The sequence below is a fragment of the Citrus sinensis genome, chromosome 4 (genome assembly GCF_022201045.2).
Source record: "Citrus sinensis cultivar Valencia sweet orange chromosome 4, DVS_A1.0, whole genome shotgun sequence".
NCBI classification, from domain to species: domain Eukaryota; kingdom Viridiplantae; phylum Streptophyta; class Magnoliopsida; order Sapindales; family Rutaceae; genus Citrus; species Citrus sinensis.
The window spans coordinates 27984125-28005916 of NC_068559.1; the positions used below are offsets into that span (position 1 = coordinate 27984125).

The 21792-nt window shown below is 44.5% G+C and overlaps 3 protein-coding genes across 3 annotated transcripts; all 3 read right to left on the reverse strand.

Moving 5' to 3' along the window:
* Positions 1-28: 28 nt before the first annotated feature.
* LOC102613980 (protein HOTHEAD) lies at positions 29-2176 on the reverse strand. The gene is made up of 3 exons (XM_006483082.4): positions 1841-2176; positions 1077-1730; positions 29-976 (listed from the first exon to the last, which is right to left on the reverse strand). The coding sequence occupies exons 1-3, from the start codon at positions 1935-1937 to the stop codon at positions 123-125; spliced, it is 1605 nt and encodes a 534-aa protein (XP_006483145.1). The 5' UTR covers positions 1938-2176; the 3' UTR covers positions 29-122.
* Positions 2177-3379: 1203 nt separating this feature from the next.
* LOC112498965 (protein HOTHEAD-like) lies at positions 3380-11037 on the reverse strand. Its single transcript, XM_052439941.1, has 4 exons — positions 10941-11037; positions 10538-10803; positions 4904-5288; positions 3380-4806 (listed from the first exon to the last, which is right to left on the reverse strand). The coding sequence occupies exons 1-4, from the start codon at positions 11035-11037 to the stop codon at positions 3935-3937; spliced, it is 1620 nt and encodes a 539-aa protein (XP_052295901.1). The 3' UTR covers positions 3380-3934.
* A 7580-nt stretch (positions 11038-18617) lies between these two features.
* Positions 18618-20732, reverse strand: LOC127901895 (uncharacterized). Its single transcript, XM_052439942.1, has 4 exons — positions 20153-20732; positions 19040-19798; positions 18780-18898; positions 18618-18641 (listed from the first exon to the last, which is right to left on the reverse strand). Exons 1-4 carry the CDS (start codon positions 20730-20732, stop codon positions 18618-18620), a joined length of 1482 nt encoding a protein of 493 aa, XP_052295902.1.
* Positions 20733-21792: the final 1060 nt, after the last annotated feature.

Below are 21792 nucleotides of genomic sequence, written 5' to 3' on the forward strand. Positions count from 1 at the left end.
TCTTTACTTATTAGGAATGGAAGGATGGTGATCAAACGGCTAAAATTTTAATCAAATTATTACAGTTAGGTTGATTACACGCTGAAACTCATAATTCCTTTATTGTGACGCTATTTATCTTGCTAGCTGCAAATCTCTCTTCTTTCTTCGACAAGTTTGACCCCTTGGTACCTGCCTAGCATCATGACCGTGGCCATTGGATTTGTACCTGGCGATTCTTGAAAAGTTGATCCGTCAATGACTCTCAACCCTTTAACACCATAAACCCTGTAATCTTTGTCAACAACTGATCCAACTATGCAACCACCATGATAATGATAAAAGGTCCTTACGTTGTTTTTGCATAATTTTCTTAGCTCATCTGAATTAGACATAAACTTTTCTTGGGGTTTAATTCCCAGGAATGAAGAAACCGATTGAGACTTCGTCACTTTGTTGAGCAATTGAACCATCTTTACACACCCATCCAAGTCCTTTTCCTTTGCTAGATAATTGAATTTGATTGAAGGATTTTGTCTCGGGTCCGTGCTGTCCAGTTCAAGCTTTCCTCTGGAGATTGGAAATGCCAATTTGGCAGCAATTGGCATCCTTGATGCATTGAAGCTAATTGGCAAAACCCCAGCTTGGATTATGAATTTGAAGTTATCTGCTATGCCCACAACTTCAGGTGGCTCTGGTAGCCGCTTTTGCGGCATGGTGTCAACCAACTTGGCAATGCAAGGATTGTCTTGCATCCCTTCCCCAACCTCTTGCAAATCTACAATAGTTGGAATGTTGAGATCTTTGAGGTGGTCATGAGGTCCAATGCCGCTTAACAATAGGAGCTGGGGACTGCCTAATGCCCCTGCTGACAAAATAACATCGCCCCATGTGCTTGAATTCCCTGGCTTATTGAGGTAAGCTTCATGCATATGATTTGAGCTACCATCGCTCTTGATGAACCTTATGCCATGAGCTCTGCTCTCATTTGCCTTTCCTACATCATATGAAGACTATCAGTAAGAACTAATCAATTTGATTACCATAATTAATCATTGAACACAAACAGTGAGTAAAGATGGAGAAAATCTGCTTACCATTATTACTAAAGATAATGTTGTTTACAGTTGCATTCAGGAGAACTACAAGATTTTTGGGATTCCCTGCCTCCAGGAGATCAGCTGATGTGTGTCTCTTTCCACATTGGTCAAACGCTGTCCCACCAATTTTTGTTCCTTCAATGTGTTCCAAACTGTAACCATTATAAGGCAAAATTCCTGCTTCAAGAAGGCCAAATTCGACAACACTCTGCCATGGTGTCAGCTCAGGTGGAAAAACTACTTTAGATTCCACCCATTCGTAAGCCTTCTTTACAAGCTCCTCATCCCATCCAGCCTTTTTAACAAAATCCTCTCTAGCTCTACTGTAAAATCCACCATTTATGGCTGATGATCCTCCAAGTACTCGTCCTCTATGATTCTGAACCCCGTCCGTGGAGATAAAACTTTGTGCAACTGATGTGTATTCATCAGTTTGTAACAAGGAGAATCCGAAGAACCTTTTGTCTGTGACCAATGGATTTCCAAAAGGTGAGCCACCTCGCTCTACTAATAGCACAGAGAAGTTGTCGGATAAAGTTGCAGCTAGTGGGCAGCCAGCGGTGCCTCCTCCAACAACAATGTAATCAAAGGACTTGCCAGCAACTTCTTTGACGTCCGAAGTCATATAATAAGGGACTTCTTTTCCTTTTCCTACAATAATAAGAGAAGAATAAGAATGAATGAGATCAATTTCACAATTTGCATCTTTAAGCTTTTAAATGAAAGTCGTGTGAGAACTTGCATTTAACCGAGTAGCATACCTTCGGGCAGTGACGAAGAGAACAGAGGCAAGGTTAATAGAAAGAAGCTAAAGGCTATAAGAAGCTCATGAGAGTGAAACGTATCAGGAAACTTCATTTTTGGTGTTTGCGCTTGCTCAAGGAGGGGGAAACGGTGACATTATATATTTTAATCCTTTTGGCTATTCAATCATTGAGTTTTTCTGGCGTGGTGGCTAAATTGATTATGACTACTTAGCATTCATATATTTTAACAATACGCATGGTTTAGCTAATGATTCATTTGTTGTTTGTTGGAGGCATGATGATGTTGCTGCAATGATAAATTGAACCGCTTTCTTATCATGTTGTGCTTTAGTAGTACAAAAGATTAGTAGAAAATGAGAAAAAGACAACCATACAGCAAGACTCCCTTTCAATTATAATGTTAGCTCTATTAACTTAAGAAAATTGACTCAAATGTTTTATAATAAATAAAAAATAATATTATGTAAAAAATATACATTTTAAAATAATTTTAATTATCTAAAAAATATTTTAATACTTTATAATTTTATATCATATTTATCTAAATTTTATAATAAATAGGAATATAATACTAAAATTAATAAATATACAAAATTTGAATTATTTTGATATTATATAGAATAATTTTAGTATTATTAGTACAATTTTATTAAATTTAAAATCCATTTAACCTAGAAATTTATTTAAAATTTTATAATAAATGTAAATATGTTATTAAAATAATATAATAATTTGTGTTTTAAAATTATTTGATATTAAAAAAATTATAATATTTTTAGTCTACTAAACAAATTAAACTATTTAAATTATATTTGTATTTATTAAAAAAATTTAGGGTCAGTTTTTTAGTTACTATTTACAAAGGGTATTATGGTCAGAAGGGGATTTTGGTTTCTCTTATTGAAAATTTGGATATTTACATGACCATTTTCTTAAACATTGGAGTTATAGGTGTTTTTTTCCTATAGAAAATTAACGCAAATAAAAGGGTTCTTGCCTGGATTTCATACACCAACAATAATAGCGAGCATCAATTTGAGTTGTAAGGTTGTATTTTAGGATTGAGATAATTATTAGTCAAAAAGGGGTATTGATGTTCCTTATTGAATATTTGGAGGTTTACATGATTATTTTTCCAAACATTAGGGGTGTAGGTATCCTTTTTCCATGAAAAATAATACCAAAAAAAAAGAGTCCCTGCCTAAATTTCATAAGGAAGAAATAACAGTTGTTTGAGCTGTAAGGTTGTATTTTAGGGGTGGGATTATTATTGGGGTAAATTTTGAATTATCATTTAAATTATCATGTTGTCAAATGAAAATTTTCAAAATACTTTTTAAACTATACGAATATATTCGGATCGGATCGAATCGAGTTGAATAATCGGATGAAGTTCGGATCGAATTGGATTTAGATTAAAAATGATTCGGATTGGTCAAATATATGTGTGATAATGCCATTAAAAATATATATGCGATAACAAATAAAATTTAGTAATTTACATTAAATTATTCCCTAAATTAATGTAAATTTAGTAATTTACATTAAATTATTCCCTAAATTAATGTAAATTTAGTAATTTACAATAAAATTAATAAATCAGCATCAAAATTTCAAAGGACAAAACACAAATTTGGGTTTGGGTTGCCGGATTAGAGACTTGGAGTGGAGCTTGGAGGAACTTAGTGAATCCTGATGGTGGACGCATGGAGCAGCAAATCCGGTGGCTGCGTCTGCAAATGATGAATAAAATTAACAAACTAAGTTATGATAAAATGTGAACTTGAGTTTCTTTGAAATGTTAGTGAGAGAGAGCGGAAAGAAAGTGAGCTTTATTTTGGTCCTAATTGACCATCTTTGCAGTTTGCATGTAAATTAAAAGGCAGGTTAGTTGCAGGTTAAGCCATTTTTTTAAACGGTTAAAGCTTAGAGCCATTCCTATAAATTTCATGATAAATTTGAACTGTCTCACAAGACATGCATAAATAAATCTCATGTAAGCAGAGCAAGGTCAGACAGGGTGTTCCAACAAATACAACGATCATACAATTCGGGCTGTTGACAAGACATGCACACTCTTCATGTAAACTAGCCGGAAGTCTCTTTTCTTTGTTCGAGTATTTTGATCCCTTGGTACCTGCCTAGCATCAAGAGCGTGGCCATTGGATTCGTGCCCGGTGATTCTCGAAAAGTTGACCCGTCGATTACTCTTAATCCTTCAACCCCGTAAACCCTATAATCTTCCCCTACAACTGACCCAACTGCACAACCGCCATGATAATGATAGTAAGTTCTCACATTGTTTTTGCATAATTTTCTCAGCTCTTTATCTGAACTGGCCCTAGACATTAAGTTCTCTTGGGGTTTAGATTTAATCCCCAAGAACAATGAAACTGATTCAGACTTTGTCACTCTATGTAGCAATCGAACCATCTTGACACACTGCTCTAAGTCCTTTTCTTTAGCTAGATAATTGAATTCCACTGAAGGGTTTCTTCTGGGGTCTGTGTTGTTCAATTCAAGCTTGCCTTGAGAGGCTGGAAATGCCATCTTGGCAGCAATTCGCATCCTTGATGCATTCAGATTAATTAGAATCACCCCACCTTCAATTATAACTCTGAAGTTGTCTGCTATGCCCACAACTTCAGGTGGCTCCGGTAGCCGTTTTTGCGGCATAGTATCAAAAAATACAGCAATGGCAGGATTATCTTGCATCCCTTGCCCAACCTCTTTCAAATCTACCGTTATTGGAATGTTGAAATCTTTGAGATGTTCATGTGGTCCAATGCCACTTAACAATAGGAGTTGGGGACTTCCTAATGCCCCAGCCGACAAAATAACATCACCCCATGTACTCGAATCCTTCTTAGGCTTACTGAGGTAAGCTTCATGGATATGATTTGGGCTACCATCGCTCTTACTGAACCTTATGCCACAAGCTCTGCTCTCATTTCCCTTGCCTGCATCATTTTGAACCCATGTTAAGATTGTCAATTACTTATTTCAAAATACATATATGGTGATTGTGGATAGAAAAATTCTGCTTACCAATATTGCAAAAGATAATGTTGTTTGCAGTTGCATTCAAAAGAACTATGATGTTATTAGGGTTCCCTTCTTCAAGAAGATCAGCAGAGGTATGCCTCTTGCCACATTGATCAAACATAGTCCCACCAACCTTTGTTCCCTCAATATGTTCCAAATTATAAGCATTGTCTGGTAGAATCCCCGATTCAAGAAGGCCAAGTTCAACAACAGTCTGCCATGATGTCATCTCGGGTACAAAGACTAGCTTAGATTCTACCCATTCATAAGCTTGCTTTACAAGCTCCTCATCCCACCGAGCTCTTTTAATAAAATCCTTACTAGCTCTACTGTAAAACCCTCCATTTATGGCTGATGATCCACCAAGCACGCGTCCTCTGTAGTTTTGAACTCCGTCCTTTGAGACAGTTAAAAACAGAGTTCGTGTGTTTGGATACAGAGAAAATGTATGAACCAGAGAGAAAATGTTGAGAGTATTCGAAGAGCAAAAATGAGAAAAATGATTTGTTATATAATTGATCTTGATGACAACTGTTGTATATATACATAATCTGGAATGGTATACACGCGTTGTGTATGTGAAAAACAAAATCAAGGCTCAGTTACTAAACCGTTATTAACAACTAAAACTAACCAGCTGACTCAGCAAGTTACACATCAGCAATACTAACAAACAAAAACTAATTAGCTCGTTAATTCTATAACTCCATAATATGAACTATCTTAACAGCCCCCTTCAAGCTCAAGGTCTGGGAAGAACATTGAGCTTGGACCTAAGATAGTTAAATTGATCAACAGCTAATGGTTTAGTGAGGATATCGGCAACTTGTTCACAACTAGGAACATGGTTAATTTCAACTTCCTTTCTAGCAACATGTTCTCTGATGAAGTGCAAATCAAGTTCAATATGTTTTGTTTTTGAGTGGTACTTTGGATTGCTTGCCAATGCTTCAGCACTTTTGTTATCACATTTAAGTTCTGGAGTCTGTAGCAGCTGCACTTGCAGCTCTTTGAATAAGTATGTAATCCAAAGTACTTCTGAAGTAGTCAAGGCCAAAGCTCTATATTCAGATTCTGCTGTACTTCTGGAGACTATTTGCTGCTTCTTGGAAGACCATGAAATGAGATTGTTGCCTAAGTAAACACAATAGCCTCCAATTGATTTCCTGTCATCCAAATCTGATCCCCAGTCAGCATCTGAGAATGCTGTCAATGTGAGCTTTCCAGTGTGATAGAACTGCAAACCATAATTTGCTGTCAACTGAAGATATCTTAATACTCGTTTGCAAGCTTGCCAATGAAACACAGAAGGAGCTGTGAGAAATTGGCTAAGCTTGTTAACAGAAAAGGCTATTTCAGGCCTTGTCAAAATGACATACTGTAGAGACCCCACTATGCTCCTATACAGAGAAGGATTTTCAAAAGGTGTCCCCTTGTCTTTAGTTAGCTTCTCAGTTGAGCTCATAGGTGTTTGACATCCCTTGCTATCCAGCATCTGTGCCTTCCTAAGTAAATCACCAATATATTTGGTCTGAGAAAGATGAAGTCCTTCAAGTGATGGTGTGACTTCTAGACCAAGAAAATAGTTAAATTCCCCAAGGTCTTTGAGGGCATATTCTGTTCCTAACTGATGAACAATTCTTTCCACAAATCTGGTATGTGATCCAGTGACTAATATATCATCAACATAGATAATAACTACAACCAATTCTCCTTCAGTGTGTTGGATGAATAAGGAAGTGTCTGATCTGGAAGTATGAAAACCCCACTGCAACATTGAGCTCTTCAACTTTTCATACCAAGCTCTCGGAGCTTGTTTGAGTCCATAAAGAGCCTTTTTCAGTTTACACACATGAGTAGGAAACTGAGGATGAAGAAATCCCTCTGGTTGTGACATAAACACCTCTTCACTGAGAATGCCATTTAGAAAGGCATTATTCACATCAAGTTGTCTTATAGGCCAGTGATTCATAACAGCAAGGCTCAAGATGACTCTGATTGTGCATGGCTTAACAACTGGACTGTATGTTTCAAAGAAGTCCACACCTGGAGTTTGATGAAAGCCCTTTGCAACAAGCCTAGCTTTATGCTTAGATATACTGCCATCAGGGTTGTACTTGATCCTAAACACCCATTTGTTGCCAATAATCTTCTGTGCTGCTTCTTTAGGAACTAACTCCCAGGTTTCATTGACTTGCAAAGCATCAAATTCTGCTTGCATAGCTTGCTTCCACTTTGGATCACTCAAAGCTAATTTGACTGAGGTAGGTTCAAGCTCTTGTGAAACTGCTAAGTAGGATTTAGGCTTGAATATGCCAGCTTTGGATCTTGTGACCATGGAATGAGTGTTATGAACAGGAGGAGAGATTTGTGTTTGAGTGGAGGTAGAAGGATGATGTATTGAGCAGGGTTCTGTGTTTGTTGGTGGAGGAGTGGATGATATACTGTGTGAGGAGATAGAGGGTGATGTGTGTAGGGCAGTAGAATCAGAACCTGCACCTGAATCAGGAATGCTTGCAGATGGATATGTAGAGCTGCTGTCTTGAGAGATGGACTGATAATTCAGAACTGCAAAGGGATTTTCAGACTGTGGAAATTTAGAAGATGAGCTGACAGTTTTATGAGAGGTAAACAGTTCAGTGTATGGAAACTCAGACTCATTAAATTGAATATTCCTTGCAACATAGACTTTTCCAGTAGGATCTAGGCATTTATAACCCTTGTGAATAGGACTATAACCTATCATAAGACATTTTTGGGTATGGAAACTGAGTTTATGCTTGTTGTAAGGCTTGAGCAGAGGGAAACAAGAACAACCAAAGGTCTTAAGAAATTGATAGTCTGGTTTTCTGTTATGAAGTTTTTCAAATGGAGAGATGTTGTTCAAGACAGGTGTTGGTAATCTATTGACAAGAAAGGATGCTGTATGAAAGGATTCCCACCAAAGAGAAAGAGGCATTTGAGCTTGAGCAAGTAATGTTAGCCCTGTTTCAACAATGTGTCTATGCTTCCTTTCTACTACCCCATTTTGGTGATGTGTATGAGGGCAACTATGTCTGAAACTTATCCCTTCTTGTTGAAGAAATGTTACAAAGCTTCTAAATTCTCCCCCCCAGTCTGACTGTACAGATTTAATGGAAAGGTTAAATTGTTTTTCGACCAAGGTTTTGAAGTTTTGAAAGGTTTCTAAGGCTTCTGATTTGAAAGTTAAAGGAAAGATCCAACAGTATCTGGTGTAATCATCTACAAAGCTGATGTAGTATCTATATCCATGTAAAAAGGAGGGCATGGGAGATGGTCCCCAAAGGTCAGTATGTATAAGCTCCAGGGGTACTGAGGTTTTAATTCCAGTTGAATAAAAAGATAACTGATGAAGTTTTCCATACTGACATGCATCACAGAAATCAGGTAAAGTTATAGAAGACTTAAGAGACAAATGAGGTATAATATTTTTCAAAGCATGTTTGTTTGGATGACCAAGTCGTTGATGCAGTAAGTTTCCACAAACAACAGATTTGGTAATGTTTACATGACTCTTAGAATTTACTGATTCAGTACAAGCTTTATTTTCAGCTTTATTTGACAGAACAGAAGCTGAATTACTAATAACAGAAATCATTGATCTAGGTACATAGGCTAGAGAACAGGATTTGGAAAGAAAGGTATCTTTTGACAGCAGCTGATACAATCCTTCTTTAGCAATCCCTTGAGCCAGATGCACAGTCTTCTTCTTGTCCTTAATGAAACAAAGATTGGCAACAAACTCAATGGTTATGTCATTATCTTTCAAAAGTGTTGAAATACTAATGAGGTTTTTGGTTATTGCAGGCACATATAAGATGTCATTTAAGTGTAAAAGTGAGTCACATGATGTATGAAAGCAAGCATATCCAATATGTGATATATTCAAACCTTCCCCATTACCAACATGTAATAGCTGATTACCTGAATACTCCATTCCCATATTCAGATTCTGCAGATTGTTGGTGAGATGGTGAGTAGCACCACTGTCCAAGTACCATCCTTGATCAGCTAAGCCACCCTCTGAAGTTGTGAGAAAAGCAGCTTTTGTGTTTGACTGATAAGGGTTGAAGTTTGAGGGTGGATATGCAGGAGTGAAATCTTTGTTAAACCTGTTCCTACACTCAGCTGCAGTGTGCCTTGGCTTGAAACAAATTTGACAGATGACAGCAGGAGAATTCTGAGCACCTTTGTTACCATTAAAGGCACCATTCTGACCAAATACACCATTGCCACTGTCACTCCAGTCACCTCTTCCTTGTCCAGAATAATTCCTGTTGAAATTGCCATTATTCCAGTGATTACCATCAGACCAGTTACCTCTTCCTTGGCCTGTAACACCTCTGCCAAAACCACCTCTTCCTCCATTATTGCTATTATAGCCTCCTCTGCCACCATTGTTCCCATTCCAGTTGACATTTTGATTCCAGTTACCAAAACCTCCTCCATTATTATTATTGTAGCCTCCTCTGCCCCCATTATTTCCATTCCAATTGGCATTTTGGTTCCAATTACCATAACCACCTCCAGTATTGCCATTAAATTTCTTGTTAGGTCCAGTCTGAGCCATATTGGCAGTATAGTTCAACTTAGCTTCTTTATTAGCATTTTGTTGATTACTCTCTATTCTAGCCTCATGAGTTAAAAGCATAGAATATGCTTCATTTACTGACATTTTCAACATATTAGCTTCTATGTATACAACCACAGGATAATATGGCTGTCCTAATCCACATATCAGATGAGTTATAAAATCTAGATTGGTTACAGGACTTCCAGCCAAAGCAAGTTCATCACTCACAGCCTTAAGTTTGCTAAAATACTCAGTGATTGTCATTGATCCTTTTTTGAGATTATTAAGTAGCATTTTCAGATGTACTTTCTTAGCACCTGTTTCTGATCCAAATTGTTCTTCAATGTTAGTCCAGAGTTCATTAGATGAGTTAGAATTTACCACTAGACTGAGAATTTCAACACTGATCGATGACATCAACCAGCTCAGCAGCAACTGATCCTGCCTTTTCCAGTTATTGAACTCTGGATTTTCCTGTGGCTCAGCTACAGTTACTCGATCTGAATTTAAGCTTGCTTCTTCTTGATTATGAAACTGATTTGGACACTTTCTAGTTCCATCAAGAAGAGATTCAAGTCCATTGGCTCGAATTGTAGAAAGGATCTGAGATTTCCAGATTGTGTAGTTTGATCTGTCTAATTTGATTGGATTTGTGAAGGTAAAAGAAGAAACAGTTTGATTAATGTTTGGATTTGAGCTTGAAGAAGCCATGGCAGCTTGGATCATAGCTCTGATACCAAGTTAAAAACAGAGTTCGTGTGTTTGGATACAGAGAAAATGTATGAACCAGAGAGAAAATGTTGAGAGTATTCGAAGAGCAAAAATGAGAAAAATGATTTGTTATATAATTGATCTTGATGACAACTGTTGTATATATACATAATCTGGAATGGTATACACGCGTTGTGTATGTGAAAAACAAAATCAAGGCTCAGTTACTAAACCGTTATTAACAACTAAAACTAACCAGCTGACTCAGCAAGTTACACATCAGCAATACTAACAAACAAAAACTAATTAGCTCGTTAATTCTATAACTCCATAATATGAACTATCTTAACAGAGACAAAGCTCTGTGCAAGTGATGTGTATTCATCAGTTTGTACCAGTGACAGCCCGTAGTGGCTCTTGTCCGTGACCAAGGGATTTCCAGAAGGTGAGCCGCCTCGTTCTACTAATAGCACAGAGAAGTTTTCGGATAAAGTGGCAGCTAGCGGGCAGCCAGTGGTGCCTCCTCCAACAACAATGTAATCAAAGGACTTGCCAGCAACTTCTTTGACATCTGAAGTCATGTAATGAGGGAGTCCTCTTACTTTTCCTAGGACACAATTAATAAAATGATCCGAATATGAGATCATTACATGTTGCGATTGAATTTGAATGAACATGTCTACGTTTAAGCTTCTCATGTATATGAAAACAGCGTAGGAACCAGCAATCGAGTAGCAAGCATACCTTCAGCTTCAGGCAACACATGAAGGTTTAGTAGTAAAAAGCCAACGGCTATGAGAAGCTCATGAGAATTAACTGTCTGTCCAACTGCAAACTTCATTTTTGGCAGCGCATGAGTGGGGATCCTGCTTTCAGTCTGAGATCGAATATAAAGTCTGTTTGGGAGAGATACTCTTTGGGATAAATATGTCGACGAGACCAGGAATGACGAGCAGATATCTGATGGCAGAGCTCTGCGAACCGGTGTGTTCCATAAAAGCCTGGCACGCGGAGGAACAGGAGCAGAAATATCCTGCTCGTCCACGATGTTGTCATCCGCGAGGCCAATTCCCTATAAAAGGTATACGGCCATTCCGGCTAGAGGTCGATAGGCGAGGAGACCCGGTCGACGGCAGTTGGCAAGACATGCTCTCCAGCCCGAGAATCTAGGCACGACATCCACGCTTTCTCCTGAGCCGTGGCGTAACACGCAAGATCTCACAGAACCACGACAGCCACGCTTTCCCCTGAACCGTGGCGTAACACGCAAGATCTCACAGAACCACGACAGCCACGCTTTCCCCTGAACCGTGGCGTAACACGCAAGATCCCCCGTTTGCCCATACCGCAGCAGTCAGAGCCCCAGACCCTCTCGAAAAAAGCGGAAAACTGGGATTCAGAGGGAGCCTATAAAAAGGTAGCCAACGAAGGTAAAAGGGTTAGCATTTTCAAGATAAAAGAGGAAACCACAAAAAAGCCATAAGACCTGTGGCAAGCGTTCCCCGAACCTTCATATCTGACTTGAGCGTCGGAGGGTTTGCGCCGGGAGAACAACCGGCGTACTCTGACTTGTCTGTGTGTGCAGGGACATCTGGAGAAGAAGCATTACTAGGAGACCTCCTGGTCGTGGTAAAGTTGATCGAGCAGGGATCCTGGTCGTAGAACGAGGAGAACCGGAATCTCGCATCAACATTTTGGCGCCGTCTGTGGGGACTAGAGCAAAAAGCTTTTGCTGATAGCAAGAAGAGGGGTGGAGTAAGCGAAAAGCAATGGAGACAGGAGGAAGTAGTGCACAAGGGGGTGATATGAGGCTTAACGATTCCGTGACGCTGAGGGAGATAGTCAGTGAGGCACGGGAAAAAGTCATGTTCGACCGGATGGAACGAATGGAAAAGCAGATGGAGACCTTGACAACCATTCTGCATGAGCTACGGAGCGAGCGAATGGTAACCCAAGAGGGAAGGGTGAGAGGCGGTGGAGTGGCACCAGGTCCCGATAGTGCGGGGAGAGGTCAAACCACAGGGAGATTTGGTGGTGAGAGGGGTAACGCACCTCTACGGGGAGAATTTCACAGAGAAAGAGAGCGGTCCCCGGCAAGACAGACTTGTGACGCGGACGACGGGGTGGTGAATGCAGAGGAAACCGAGTTGAGGCAACACTTGCAAGATGTAGAGCAGGAGCGGGATCAAGTTGCAGCACGTGACCCTGGTCGTGCAGGGCAGCTGGAGGAGGAAGTGCGCAGACTAGCGCAGATAATTGACGATATGCAAGGGAGGAACAGAGCCCCTGGTTGGAGGATAATGCTGGACGGAGAATCACCGCTCTCAGCAGAGATCATGAGGGCAGTTATTCCGAGAGATTTCCGCCTCCCCGACCTCAGGTACGCGGGAAGAACTGACCCGCTGATGCACATAGAGCGCTTCAACGACATGACTGGGGTACAAGGATTATCTCAATCACAAAGGTGCAGGGTGTTCCCGCTATCCCTTGAGGGACGTGCACGAGAATGGTACAGGAAACTTCCTCGGGGCAGCGTTAAAACCTTCGAACAGATGTGCCAGGAATTCGCGGAGCAGTTCAGTGGGGCGATGTCACCGGAAGATGACATGATGGAGCTGAAAAGCATGAAACAGGGGAGCAAGAAACCCTTCGGGAATTCATCAAGAGGTTTCATCGGGCTGTCCTCGACTTGGGAGCCTTCAACCACCCTCAGGCGTTAAGGGGATTGAAAGAAGGGGTGAAGATAGGAAGGCTGTGGTACAATTTGAGAAGCCCAGCTATTCAAACGTATGCGGCCGCATACGAACAGGCTAAAAGAGACATCGAGATTGAAGAGGAGAAGGCTGCACGGATCAAGACAGACCAGTTAGAAGGGCTGGGGAGGAGAGAGATGAAAGCATTACCAGGGAACGGGCCGATCAGGAGGAGGGACCACCAGGCCTCCGGTAGTGGGGGAGGAGGCAGGGTCACTGCTTACCAGCCTCATCAAAGGCCACCACAGTATCAACGCAGCAGGGCGCAACCTCCTCGTTCCCCAGCTAGGGAGCCTTGGAGAAGGCATGAGTTGGCATCTGGTGATCTTCATCAGCACCCCCACGGTAGCAGAGCGAGCAGACCAGAAGTACTTCCACCGCCCCCAACTCAGAGCGGGGCAAACAGAGAAAGAGCAGTGCACCTGATCGACCAGAACCCGGACTATGGGCGATACACTTCCTTGAAGATGTCCCTGGATGAGGTGTACGAGGCCATAAAGGATCGAGGGCTGCTGCACCTCCCTACACCAATAACAAAGCTGCCCAACAGGAGGGATAGAGGACGTTATTGTAAGTTCCATGGCACCCATGGCCATACCACAGCAAAGTGTAGAGATCTCAAGACCCAAGTCGAAGATCTGGTGAGAAATCGGTACCTGGACGAGTTTATGGATGGGACTTTCCCGATGGTGGCCACAACAGATGAATGGGAGCAGAGTGATAGAATCTTGAGGCACGAGCAGCCCGCGGTAAGGGTGATAGCGGGGGGCCCAACGTTGGCCGGAGATTCAAACAGATCGAGAAAAAATTATGCTAGGTACGCCATGACCAGTAAAGAGGTACTCCTCAACACCCCAGCAGCCAAACGGGCAAGGGTCAGGCAAGTGCCAATCATGTGGACGGATGAGGATGAGGAAGGGATCCTATACCCCCACGAGGATGCCTTAGTCATCAAGGCTACGGTCGCTAGCAAGAAGTTTGACCGGATACTGGTTGATACAGGGAGCTCAGTTGATGTGTTATTTAAGTCAACCCTAGAAGAGATGGGAATAGCCGACCGGAAGTTGGAACACACCAACACCTCCTTGAAGGGGTTCGGAGGAGGGAAGCTGGTTCCTCTGGGCGTGGTCGAACTACCTATCACAATTGGGAGCCCCCCGACAAAAAGAACAATGATACTGGACTTTGTCGTAGTGGAGGAGGAAGGTCCTTACCAGATGATCCTAGGTCGGCCATTTTTAAGGATGAGCAAAGCGGTGTTGTCCAACCATTATCTAGCTCTGAAGTACCGGGTGAATGGGGTAGTAGGAGTGGTACGAGGAGACCAGAGGATCGCAAGAAGCTGCTACTCCTCGGCAGCAAGGGAGGCAATGCAGATAACATCCCTCGATACCCGAGTGGAAAACAAGACTGGCAGGCAAGAACCTGTAGAGGATCTGGAAACGGTAAGCATGGGACCAGAGAACCCGGGAAAGACGATCAGAATCGAGTCGAGACTGAAGGGAGAGCAAAAGCAGGAGTTGGTGAAATGTTTACGGGCTCATGCTGATGTGTTTGCCTGGACACATGAAGACATGCCAGGGATTGACCCTGAGGTAGCGTGTCATAAGCTGGCAATAAAGAAAGGTGCTCGGGCAGTAAGGCAGAAGAGAAGGTGCTTCAACCAGAAGAGGTATGAGGCTGTAAATGACGAGGTGGAGAAGCTCCTGAGAGCAGGGTTCATTCGGGAAGTCAGTTACCCAGAGTGGATATCAAATGTGGTGTTGGTAAAGAAGGCAAACGGCAAGTGGAGGATGTGTGTGGATTTCACAGACCTCAACAAGGCGTGCCCAAAAGACAGCTTCCCTTTACCAAGGATCGATCAGCTAGTAGATTCAACAGCTGGACATGGTCTGCTTAGCTTCATGGACGCATTCTCGGGATACAACCAGATCCCCATGTACGAGCAGGATGAGGAGAGCACGGCTTTCATCACTAACCAAGGTTTGTTCTGTTACAGGGTGATGCCATTCGGTCTCAAGAATGCTGGGGCCACCTATCAAAGGCTGGTGAACAAAATCTTTAAGCCGTTGATCGGGAAAACCATGGAGGTGTACGTGGATGACATGATCACCAAGTCCAAGATCCCGAAGGAACACATCAGACACCTTGAGGAGACATTCGAGCTTTTGAGGAAGTATAAGATGAAGCTCAATCCGGAGAAGTGTGCTTTTGGGGTCGAGTCAGGGAAATTCCTGGGATTCATGGTGAGCCATAGGGAGATTGAAGCAAATCCCGAGAAAATCCAGGCGATTGTGCAAATGACGTCTCCTCGTAACCTGAAGGAGACACAGGGCCTCACGGGGAGGTTGGCGGCGTTGAGCAGATTCATATCCAAAGCTACAGACAAGTGTCAGCCATTCTTTCAAGTGATCAAGAGGGGAAAGAAAACAGAATGGACCCCAGAATGCGAGGAAGCCTTCCGGAACTTGAAACAATACTTGCAGCAAGCTTCGCTGCTGTCCACACCGAGGAACGGGGACAAGTTGTATCTGTATTTGGCGGTATCGGATCGGGCCGCCAGTTCTGTTCTGGTGAGAGAGGAAGAAGGAGTTCAGTATCCGATATACTACACCAGCAAGGCCCTGCTCGACGCGGAGACCAGATACCCACCGTTGGAGAAATGGGCACTTGCCCTTGTGGTTGCTGCTCGGAAGTTGAGGCCATATTTCCAAGCATTCCCGGTCTCGGTAATAACAAACCAGCCATTGCGTCAAACTCTGCACAAGCCAGATGCCTCTGGTCGACTCGTCAAGTGGGCTGTGGAGCTGAGCGAGTTCGACATAGACTATAAACCCCGCGCAGCGATAAAGGCCCAGGCAATGGCCGATTTCGTAGCTGAATTCACAGAGCCCGAAACATGCTTAGGTCAACAAGATGCAGTTATAGGCAATGACGAAACTCAAGTATGGCAGATGTCTGTAGATGGGTCATCAGGGGAGCGGGGTTCAGGAGCAGGGATCGTCCTGGAAGGCCCAGAGGGGGAGGAGATCTCTTATGCTGTAAAGTTGGAATTTGCAGCCACAAATAACCAGGCAGAGTACGAAGCCTTGATAGCAGGCCTGGAATTGGCTAGGGCCGTGAAAGCAGACAGAGTTAAGATCAGAACTGATTCCCAGCTGATTGCGAATCATGTCAGTGAAAGATTCCAACCAAGAGAGGAGAAGATGGAACAGTACCTGAAGATAGTCAGGCAGATGATGGGGAAGTTCGAAGCAGTGGAGGTGATACAAATCCCCAGGGAGCAGAATAGGCGAGCAGACATTTTGGCTAGGATGGCAGCAGTAGCCGACCCAAAAATGCCAAAGTCGGTCCCTCTAGAAATGAAGTCCACCCCAAGTATCGAGCAGAATTTGGGGGTGTTGCGGATAGAACAAAAATGCTCGTGGAGGGACCCGATAGTTTCATACCTTAGAGACGGGGTATTACCACCACATAAGCTGCGAGCTCGGAAGATTAGAGCTCAGGCCTCGAGATACACGATGATCGATGGGGTACTGTATCGGCGAGGATACACATTACCGTTCCTTCGGTGTTTGGATGACGACGACGCGGATTACGTGCTGAGAGAAGTACATGAAGGAATTTGTGGAAATCATTCTGGCGGGAGGTCCCTGGCCCACAAGGTCCTAAGGCAGGGATATTTCTAGCCGACAATGCACCAGGATGCGCAAAAGAAAACCAGGGGTTGTGCAAGCTGCCAGAGTTTTGCAAGTTTCTCCAACCAACCGCCAGAGAAGCTCACCTCTATGGCCTCCCCTTGGCCATTTGCTCAATGGGGAATTGATCTGATCGGCCCATTGCCAAAAGGACGAGGAGCAGCAACACATGCAATAGTTGCTATAGATTACTTCACGAAGTGGATAGAGGTGGAAGCCCTTAGCAGGATCACGGAGAAGAAAACAACAGACTTCGTGTGGAGAAACCTGGTCTGTCGATACGGGATCCCTTATGCCTTGGTAACGGATAATGGCAGGCAGTTCGATAATCACAGCTTCAGGGATTTCTGCCAGAACCTCGGGATAGAGCTGAAGTATTGCTCGCCTGCTCACCCTCAATCGAATAGACAAGTAGAAGCCGCCAACAAGACCATCAAGAGGCTTCTGAAAACCAGGCTTGGTGCAAAAAAGGGTGCGTGGGTTGACGAGCTGTCAGGTGTGCTATGGGCATATAGAACAACCCACAAAACCGCAACGGGGGAGACACCGTTCGCTTTGGCTTTCGGACACGAAGCGGTCGTGCCGGCCGAGATAGGAACGACCACACACCGGACAGATCATTTCAATGAGCAGGAGAACGACGAGCAGATATGTTTGAATCTTGATCTGCTGACGGAAAAGAGGGAGCAAGCAGCCGAGCGATCAGTCACTTACCAACAGAGGGTTGCTCGGTACTATAACCAGAAGGTGAACATACGGCAATTCAGGGTCGGAGACTGGGTACTGAGAAGAGTGAATCAGAGCACCAAAGATTCCACTCAAGGAGTGCTGGGACCGAATTGGGAAGGGCCATATAGAGTCAAGCAGATAGCGGGACCCGGAGCTTACAGGCTGGTTCGCGCGGACGGCCACGAGGTGAAACGCCCATGGAACGCAGCACACCTCCGAAAATACTTCCAGTAAGATTTGCTCGCATTTGAAAGCTATTTCTGCTCAGGCTCATTATCGCTTATCTTTTACGCTTTATGTCCCAAACAATTTTATGTAAGTCGAATCCTGCCATTAATGAAGCAATTTTACGCTTGAAACCAAGAAATTATCCAAGACATGCAAAGGCTCGCCAAGTCTCAAAGCCTGTGTTATGGCGAGACAGAAGCCAAGCATGCCAGGATCTGCTCGGCCACGAGAAGGCAGCAGAATCCCAACCTTTGAAGAAATTATCCAAGGCATGCAAAGGCTCGTCAAGTCTCAAAGCCTGTCTTATGGCGAGACAGAAGCCAAGCATGCCAGGATCTGCTCGGCCACGAGAAGGCAGCAGAATCCCAACCTTTGAAGAATCTGAGGCATGCAAAGACTCGTCAAGTCTCAAAGCCTGTCTTATGGCGAGACAGAAGCCAAGCATGCCAGGATCTGCTCGGCCACGAGAAGGCAGCAGAATCCCAACCTTTGAAGAATCCAAGGCATGCAAAGGCTCGCCAAGTCTCAAAGCCTGTCTTATGGCGAGACAGAAGCCAAGCATGCCAGGATCTGCTCGGCCACGAGAAGGCAGCAGAATCCCAACCTTTGAAGAATCCGAGGCATGCAAAGGCTCGTCAAGTCTCAAAGCCTGTCTTATGGCGAGACAGAAGCCAAGCATGCCAGGACCTGCTCGACCACGAGAAGGCGAGCAGACTCCAAAACGTTTGAAGAGATTATCCAAGGCATGCAAAGGCTCGCCAAGTCTCAAAGCCTGTCTTATGGCGAGACCAAAGCCAAGCATGCCAGGATCTGCTCGACCGCACAAAGGCAAACCGAACACCAAGCATTGAAAGATCTTAAAAGGCATGCGGCAAAACCATGAGCCAGGTCGGAACCTGCTCGTCTAGACAAAGACAAGCAGATTCTCAAACGAAAATTAACTCATAATTACAACACAAGAAAGTAATCAAAAAAAAAATAAATATATATATATATATATCTTTATTAATTGGTTAATGATTAACAGAGGGGATAATCTTCATGAACATTGTCCATTACAACAAAAGAAATATATCAAAAAGACGGCGGATCAGTGAGCCGAGCAGCATCGGTTGGCTGGACCTCCTCAGGTGCGGGGGGGGGGTATCGCCAGTTGCGTCCGGGGGGGTGCTCGCCTCGCCAACTTCAGCAGGGACTGCACGAGGAGGAGAGTTTTCCTCCTCAATCACGATCGGCTCCACCCCCTCGGCATCTTCCTTGGCCGCCTCCTCATCCATATGCCGAGCAACGCCAGCTGCAAGGTCATCCATCTTCAGGTCAGGGTGTTGCTTCCCGAGGACGGCCATGATGCAACGATAGGAATGCCGAAGTCCCTGGTCGTACTGGTTGTCGGTCTCCCTCTCCAAGTTCTCGACCCGAGCTCGGTGGGAGTCACGGAGAGACTCGAGCTGAGCCTCATACATAGCCTTCTGCCTTTGCAGATCCTCCTTGACCTTGGTAAACTCCTCCTCGAGGGTAATGGCTTTTGCTTGAGCAAGTGATTCTTGCTCTATCAGCCTCAGATTCTCGAGATTCAGCTCCCCTGCTTTCTTCTCGGCAACGTCAGCTCTGTTCGTCGCCGATTGGATATCCTCCTTCATCTTCCGGTCGTAGCGGCCAACCTTAGCCTTGTAATAGGTGGTCATGCAGCTGAGGTGGAAAGCGCTATGCTGCATGGCCCCCACCAGCTCACCCAAGGTGCGGCCGTCAAAGGCCTCCAGGTCCCTCTTGCTCACGGATTTAGTTAACTCATTGAGGTAAGGGACCAGATGCTCTGCTCGGCTGTCAGGTAAGCGAGATCGAGGCCCAACACGAGGAGAAGAGGTAGCAGGATCTGTGGCTACTCCACTAGCTTCCCCGACTTTTACAGGATCCGGAGGTAAAATCTTCAAGGGTGGGGCCTGCTGCACGATGTTGGCCCGCTTTGCGGTAGAGGCATCGTTACTCTCGTCCCTCTTCGTGGTTGGAGGTCGAGAACGTTTTCGGGTCAGAGCCCCAATCACAGCGTCCTCCATCCTATGGCCAGGAAGTATCAAGCGAGACTCGAGCAAGTTGTATGTGGATATCAGTTTCCGGCTCGAGCAGGAATTGACTAGCACAGCTTCAACCCGTTTGAGCTGGCCGGGCCGGAGTGGGAAATGAACGCCCCAAGAAACTACAACATAAATAGACACTTGGTTAGAAGCAAGCCAATGAAACAAGAACAATTATGGATACAAGGCATCTGGAGCGAGCAGGCAACCTGGGACCGTGAAACGGGGTGGGACCCGATAATCCTTCCCGTCCATTTGTGCGACCTGACCCCAAGGACCCCCAGCAAAAAAGAACTTTCTCTTCCAATTCCCACCACCACCAGTAGGGAGGTCGGTTATAGGTTTCCTGCTCTTGGTGCTAGATTGGAAGTAGTACCAGCCGGCATCTTTGGGGCTGCTCTTTAGCTGGTACAGGTGCTTCACCTCATCAACCGTGGGCTCGCTTTGGCAACATCTGTCCCACAATATGAACAGACCAGAGAGCACTCTCCACCCATTGGGATTCAGCTGACCAGGAGCTAGATTTAGCCCGTTAAGTATCCGGGCAAAGTAAGGTTGCAAGGGACACCTCAGCCCGTACTTAAAGCTGTCCAGATACAGGGTAACATATCCCCTAGGAGGCCGGCTGGGAGCATCCTTCTTTCCCGGGACCTTGAGAGGTATCTCGCCAGGAATGCTATACCTCAGCCGGAGGTCCTCGAGCTCATCAAACGTGGTCGTGCACGTCATGTAATCAATAGCATAATCCCGCGATAGGGCTCTACCTCCTATTGTACTCCTCCCCTCTGGTCGCGGCGCTCCCGATGGGGACGCCTCACCAGAATCATCTCCTCGACCCTCACTCAAAGTATCCTCGGAGTCAGAAGATCCATCCTCACCATTACTCCCGGTTGTAGAGGTCGTTTGGGGAGACATGCTCCTAGCACTAGTCCTGACACTAGACCTAACAGGCTCTAAGGGGACCTCGGGGTCAAAGGTGGGATCGGTGAGCAGACTAGGTAGGAAGTCCAACTCGTCGTCATCAACCTCAATGACCTTCTCTTTGCCTTTCGACATTCCCTAAACTCTAACCACAACACCACCAACTACTACCCAAACGAAAGAAAAAAGAAGTTATCTACAAACTATTCGAGACCGATGAGAGAGAAGTAATACCTGAAGTACCGCTTCAATCGGAGAAAGGCAAGGAGGAGGGGGCTTCGTGCCGGAACTTCTTTGCCGGAGAAACAGAGACGTAGACGGAGACAGAGTGAATGGTGAATATGCCGTTCGAGAGGATTTGGCTTTCCAAATGAGGACGGACCCTTGGGTTGCCAACATATAACTGCGCCGAATCCCGAGGGCCTCATAACCGTCGGTTTGAAATTCAAATGGAGGGGGCGATTTCTGCCACGTCACCTCGTTCGCAATTAAATGCGACATGACTCTTGGCAGCCTTTTCCAATCCCACGCGAGCGAGTGCTGTCGAGTTTCCACTGCTGGTCCACTACATTACCCAACACCAGAAACTGGGGGACCGGTGTTTGGGAGAGATACTCTTTGGGATAAATATGTCGACGAGACCAGGAATGACGAGCAGATATCTGATGGCAGAGCTCTGCGAACCGGTGTGTTCCATAAAAGCCTGGCACGCGGAGGAACAGGAGCAGAAATATCCTGCTCGTCCACGATGTTGTCATCCGCGAGGCCAATTCCCTATAAAAGGTATACGGCCATTCCGGCTAGAGGTCGATAGGCGAGGAGACCCGGTCGACGGCAGTTGGCAAGACATGCTCTCCAGCCCGAGAATCTAGGCACGACATCCACGCTTTCTCCTGAGCCGTGGCGTAACACGCAAGATCTCACAGAACCACGACAGCCACGCTTTCCCCTGAACCGTGGCGTAACACGCAAGATCCCCCGTTTGCCCATACCGCAGCAATCAGAGCCCCAGACCTTCTCGAAAAAAGCGGAAAACTGGAATTCAGAGGGAGCCTATAAAAAGGTAGCCAACGAAGGTAAAAGGGTTAGCATTTTCAAGATAAAAGAGGAAACCACAAAAAAGCCATAAGACCTGTGGCAAGCGTTCCCCGAACCTTCATATCTGACTTGAGCGTCGGAGGGTTTGCGCCGGGAG

Bases quoted from the DNA above. Each gene is read 5' to 3' on its own strand.
- LOC102613980 (XM_006483082.4), bottom strand. From the start codon at position 1,937: ATGAAGTTTCCTGATACGTTTCACTCTCATGAGCTTCTTATAGCCTTT. The intron at 1,731-1,840 runs GTATGCTACTCG...TTATTATTGTAG, and splicing joins CTCTTCGTCACTGCCCGAAG to GAAAAGGAAAAGAAGTCCCT. The intron at 977-1,076 runs GTAAGCAGATTT...CATATGATGTAG, and splicing joins CATTATCTTTAGTAATAATG to GAAAGGCAAATGAGAGCAGA.
- LOC112498965 (XM_052439941.1), bottom strand. From the start codon at position 11,037: ATGAAGTTTGCAGTTGGACAGACAGTTAATTCTCATGAGCTTCTCATA. The intron at 10,804-10,940 runs GTATGCTTGCTA...ATTGTGTCCTAG, and splicing joins TGTGTTGCCTGAAGCTGAAG to GAAAAGTAAGAGGACTCCCT. The intron at 4,807-4,903 runs GCAATATTGGTA...AAAATGATGCAG, and splicing joins TGCAAACAACATTATCTTTT to GCAAGGGAAATGAGAGCAGA.
- LOC127901895 (XM_052439942.1), bottom strand. From the start codon at position 20,732: ATGTCGAAAGGCAAAGAGAAGGTCATTGAGGTTGATGACGACGAGTTG. The intron at 19,799-20,152 runs GTCTGTTCATAT...TTTATGTTGTAG, and splicing joins TGGGTGGAGAGTGCTCTCTG to TTTCTTGGGGCGTTCATTTC. The intron at 18,642-18,779 runs GCGAGCACCCCC...ATGTTCATGAAG, and splicing joins TCCCTGCTGAAGTTGGCGAG to ATTATCCCCTCTGTTAATCA.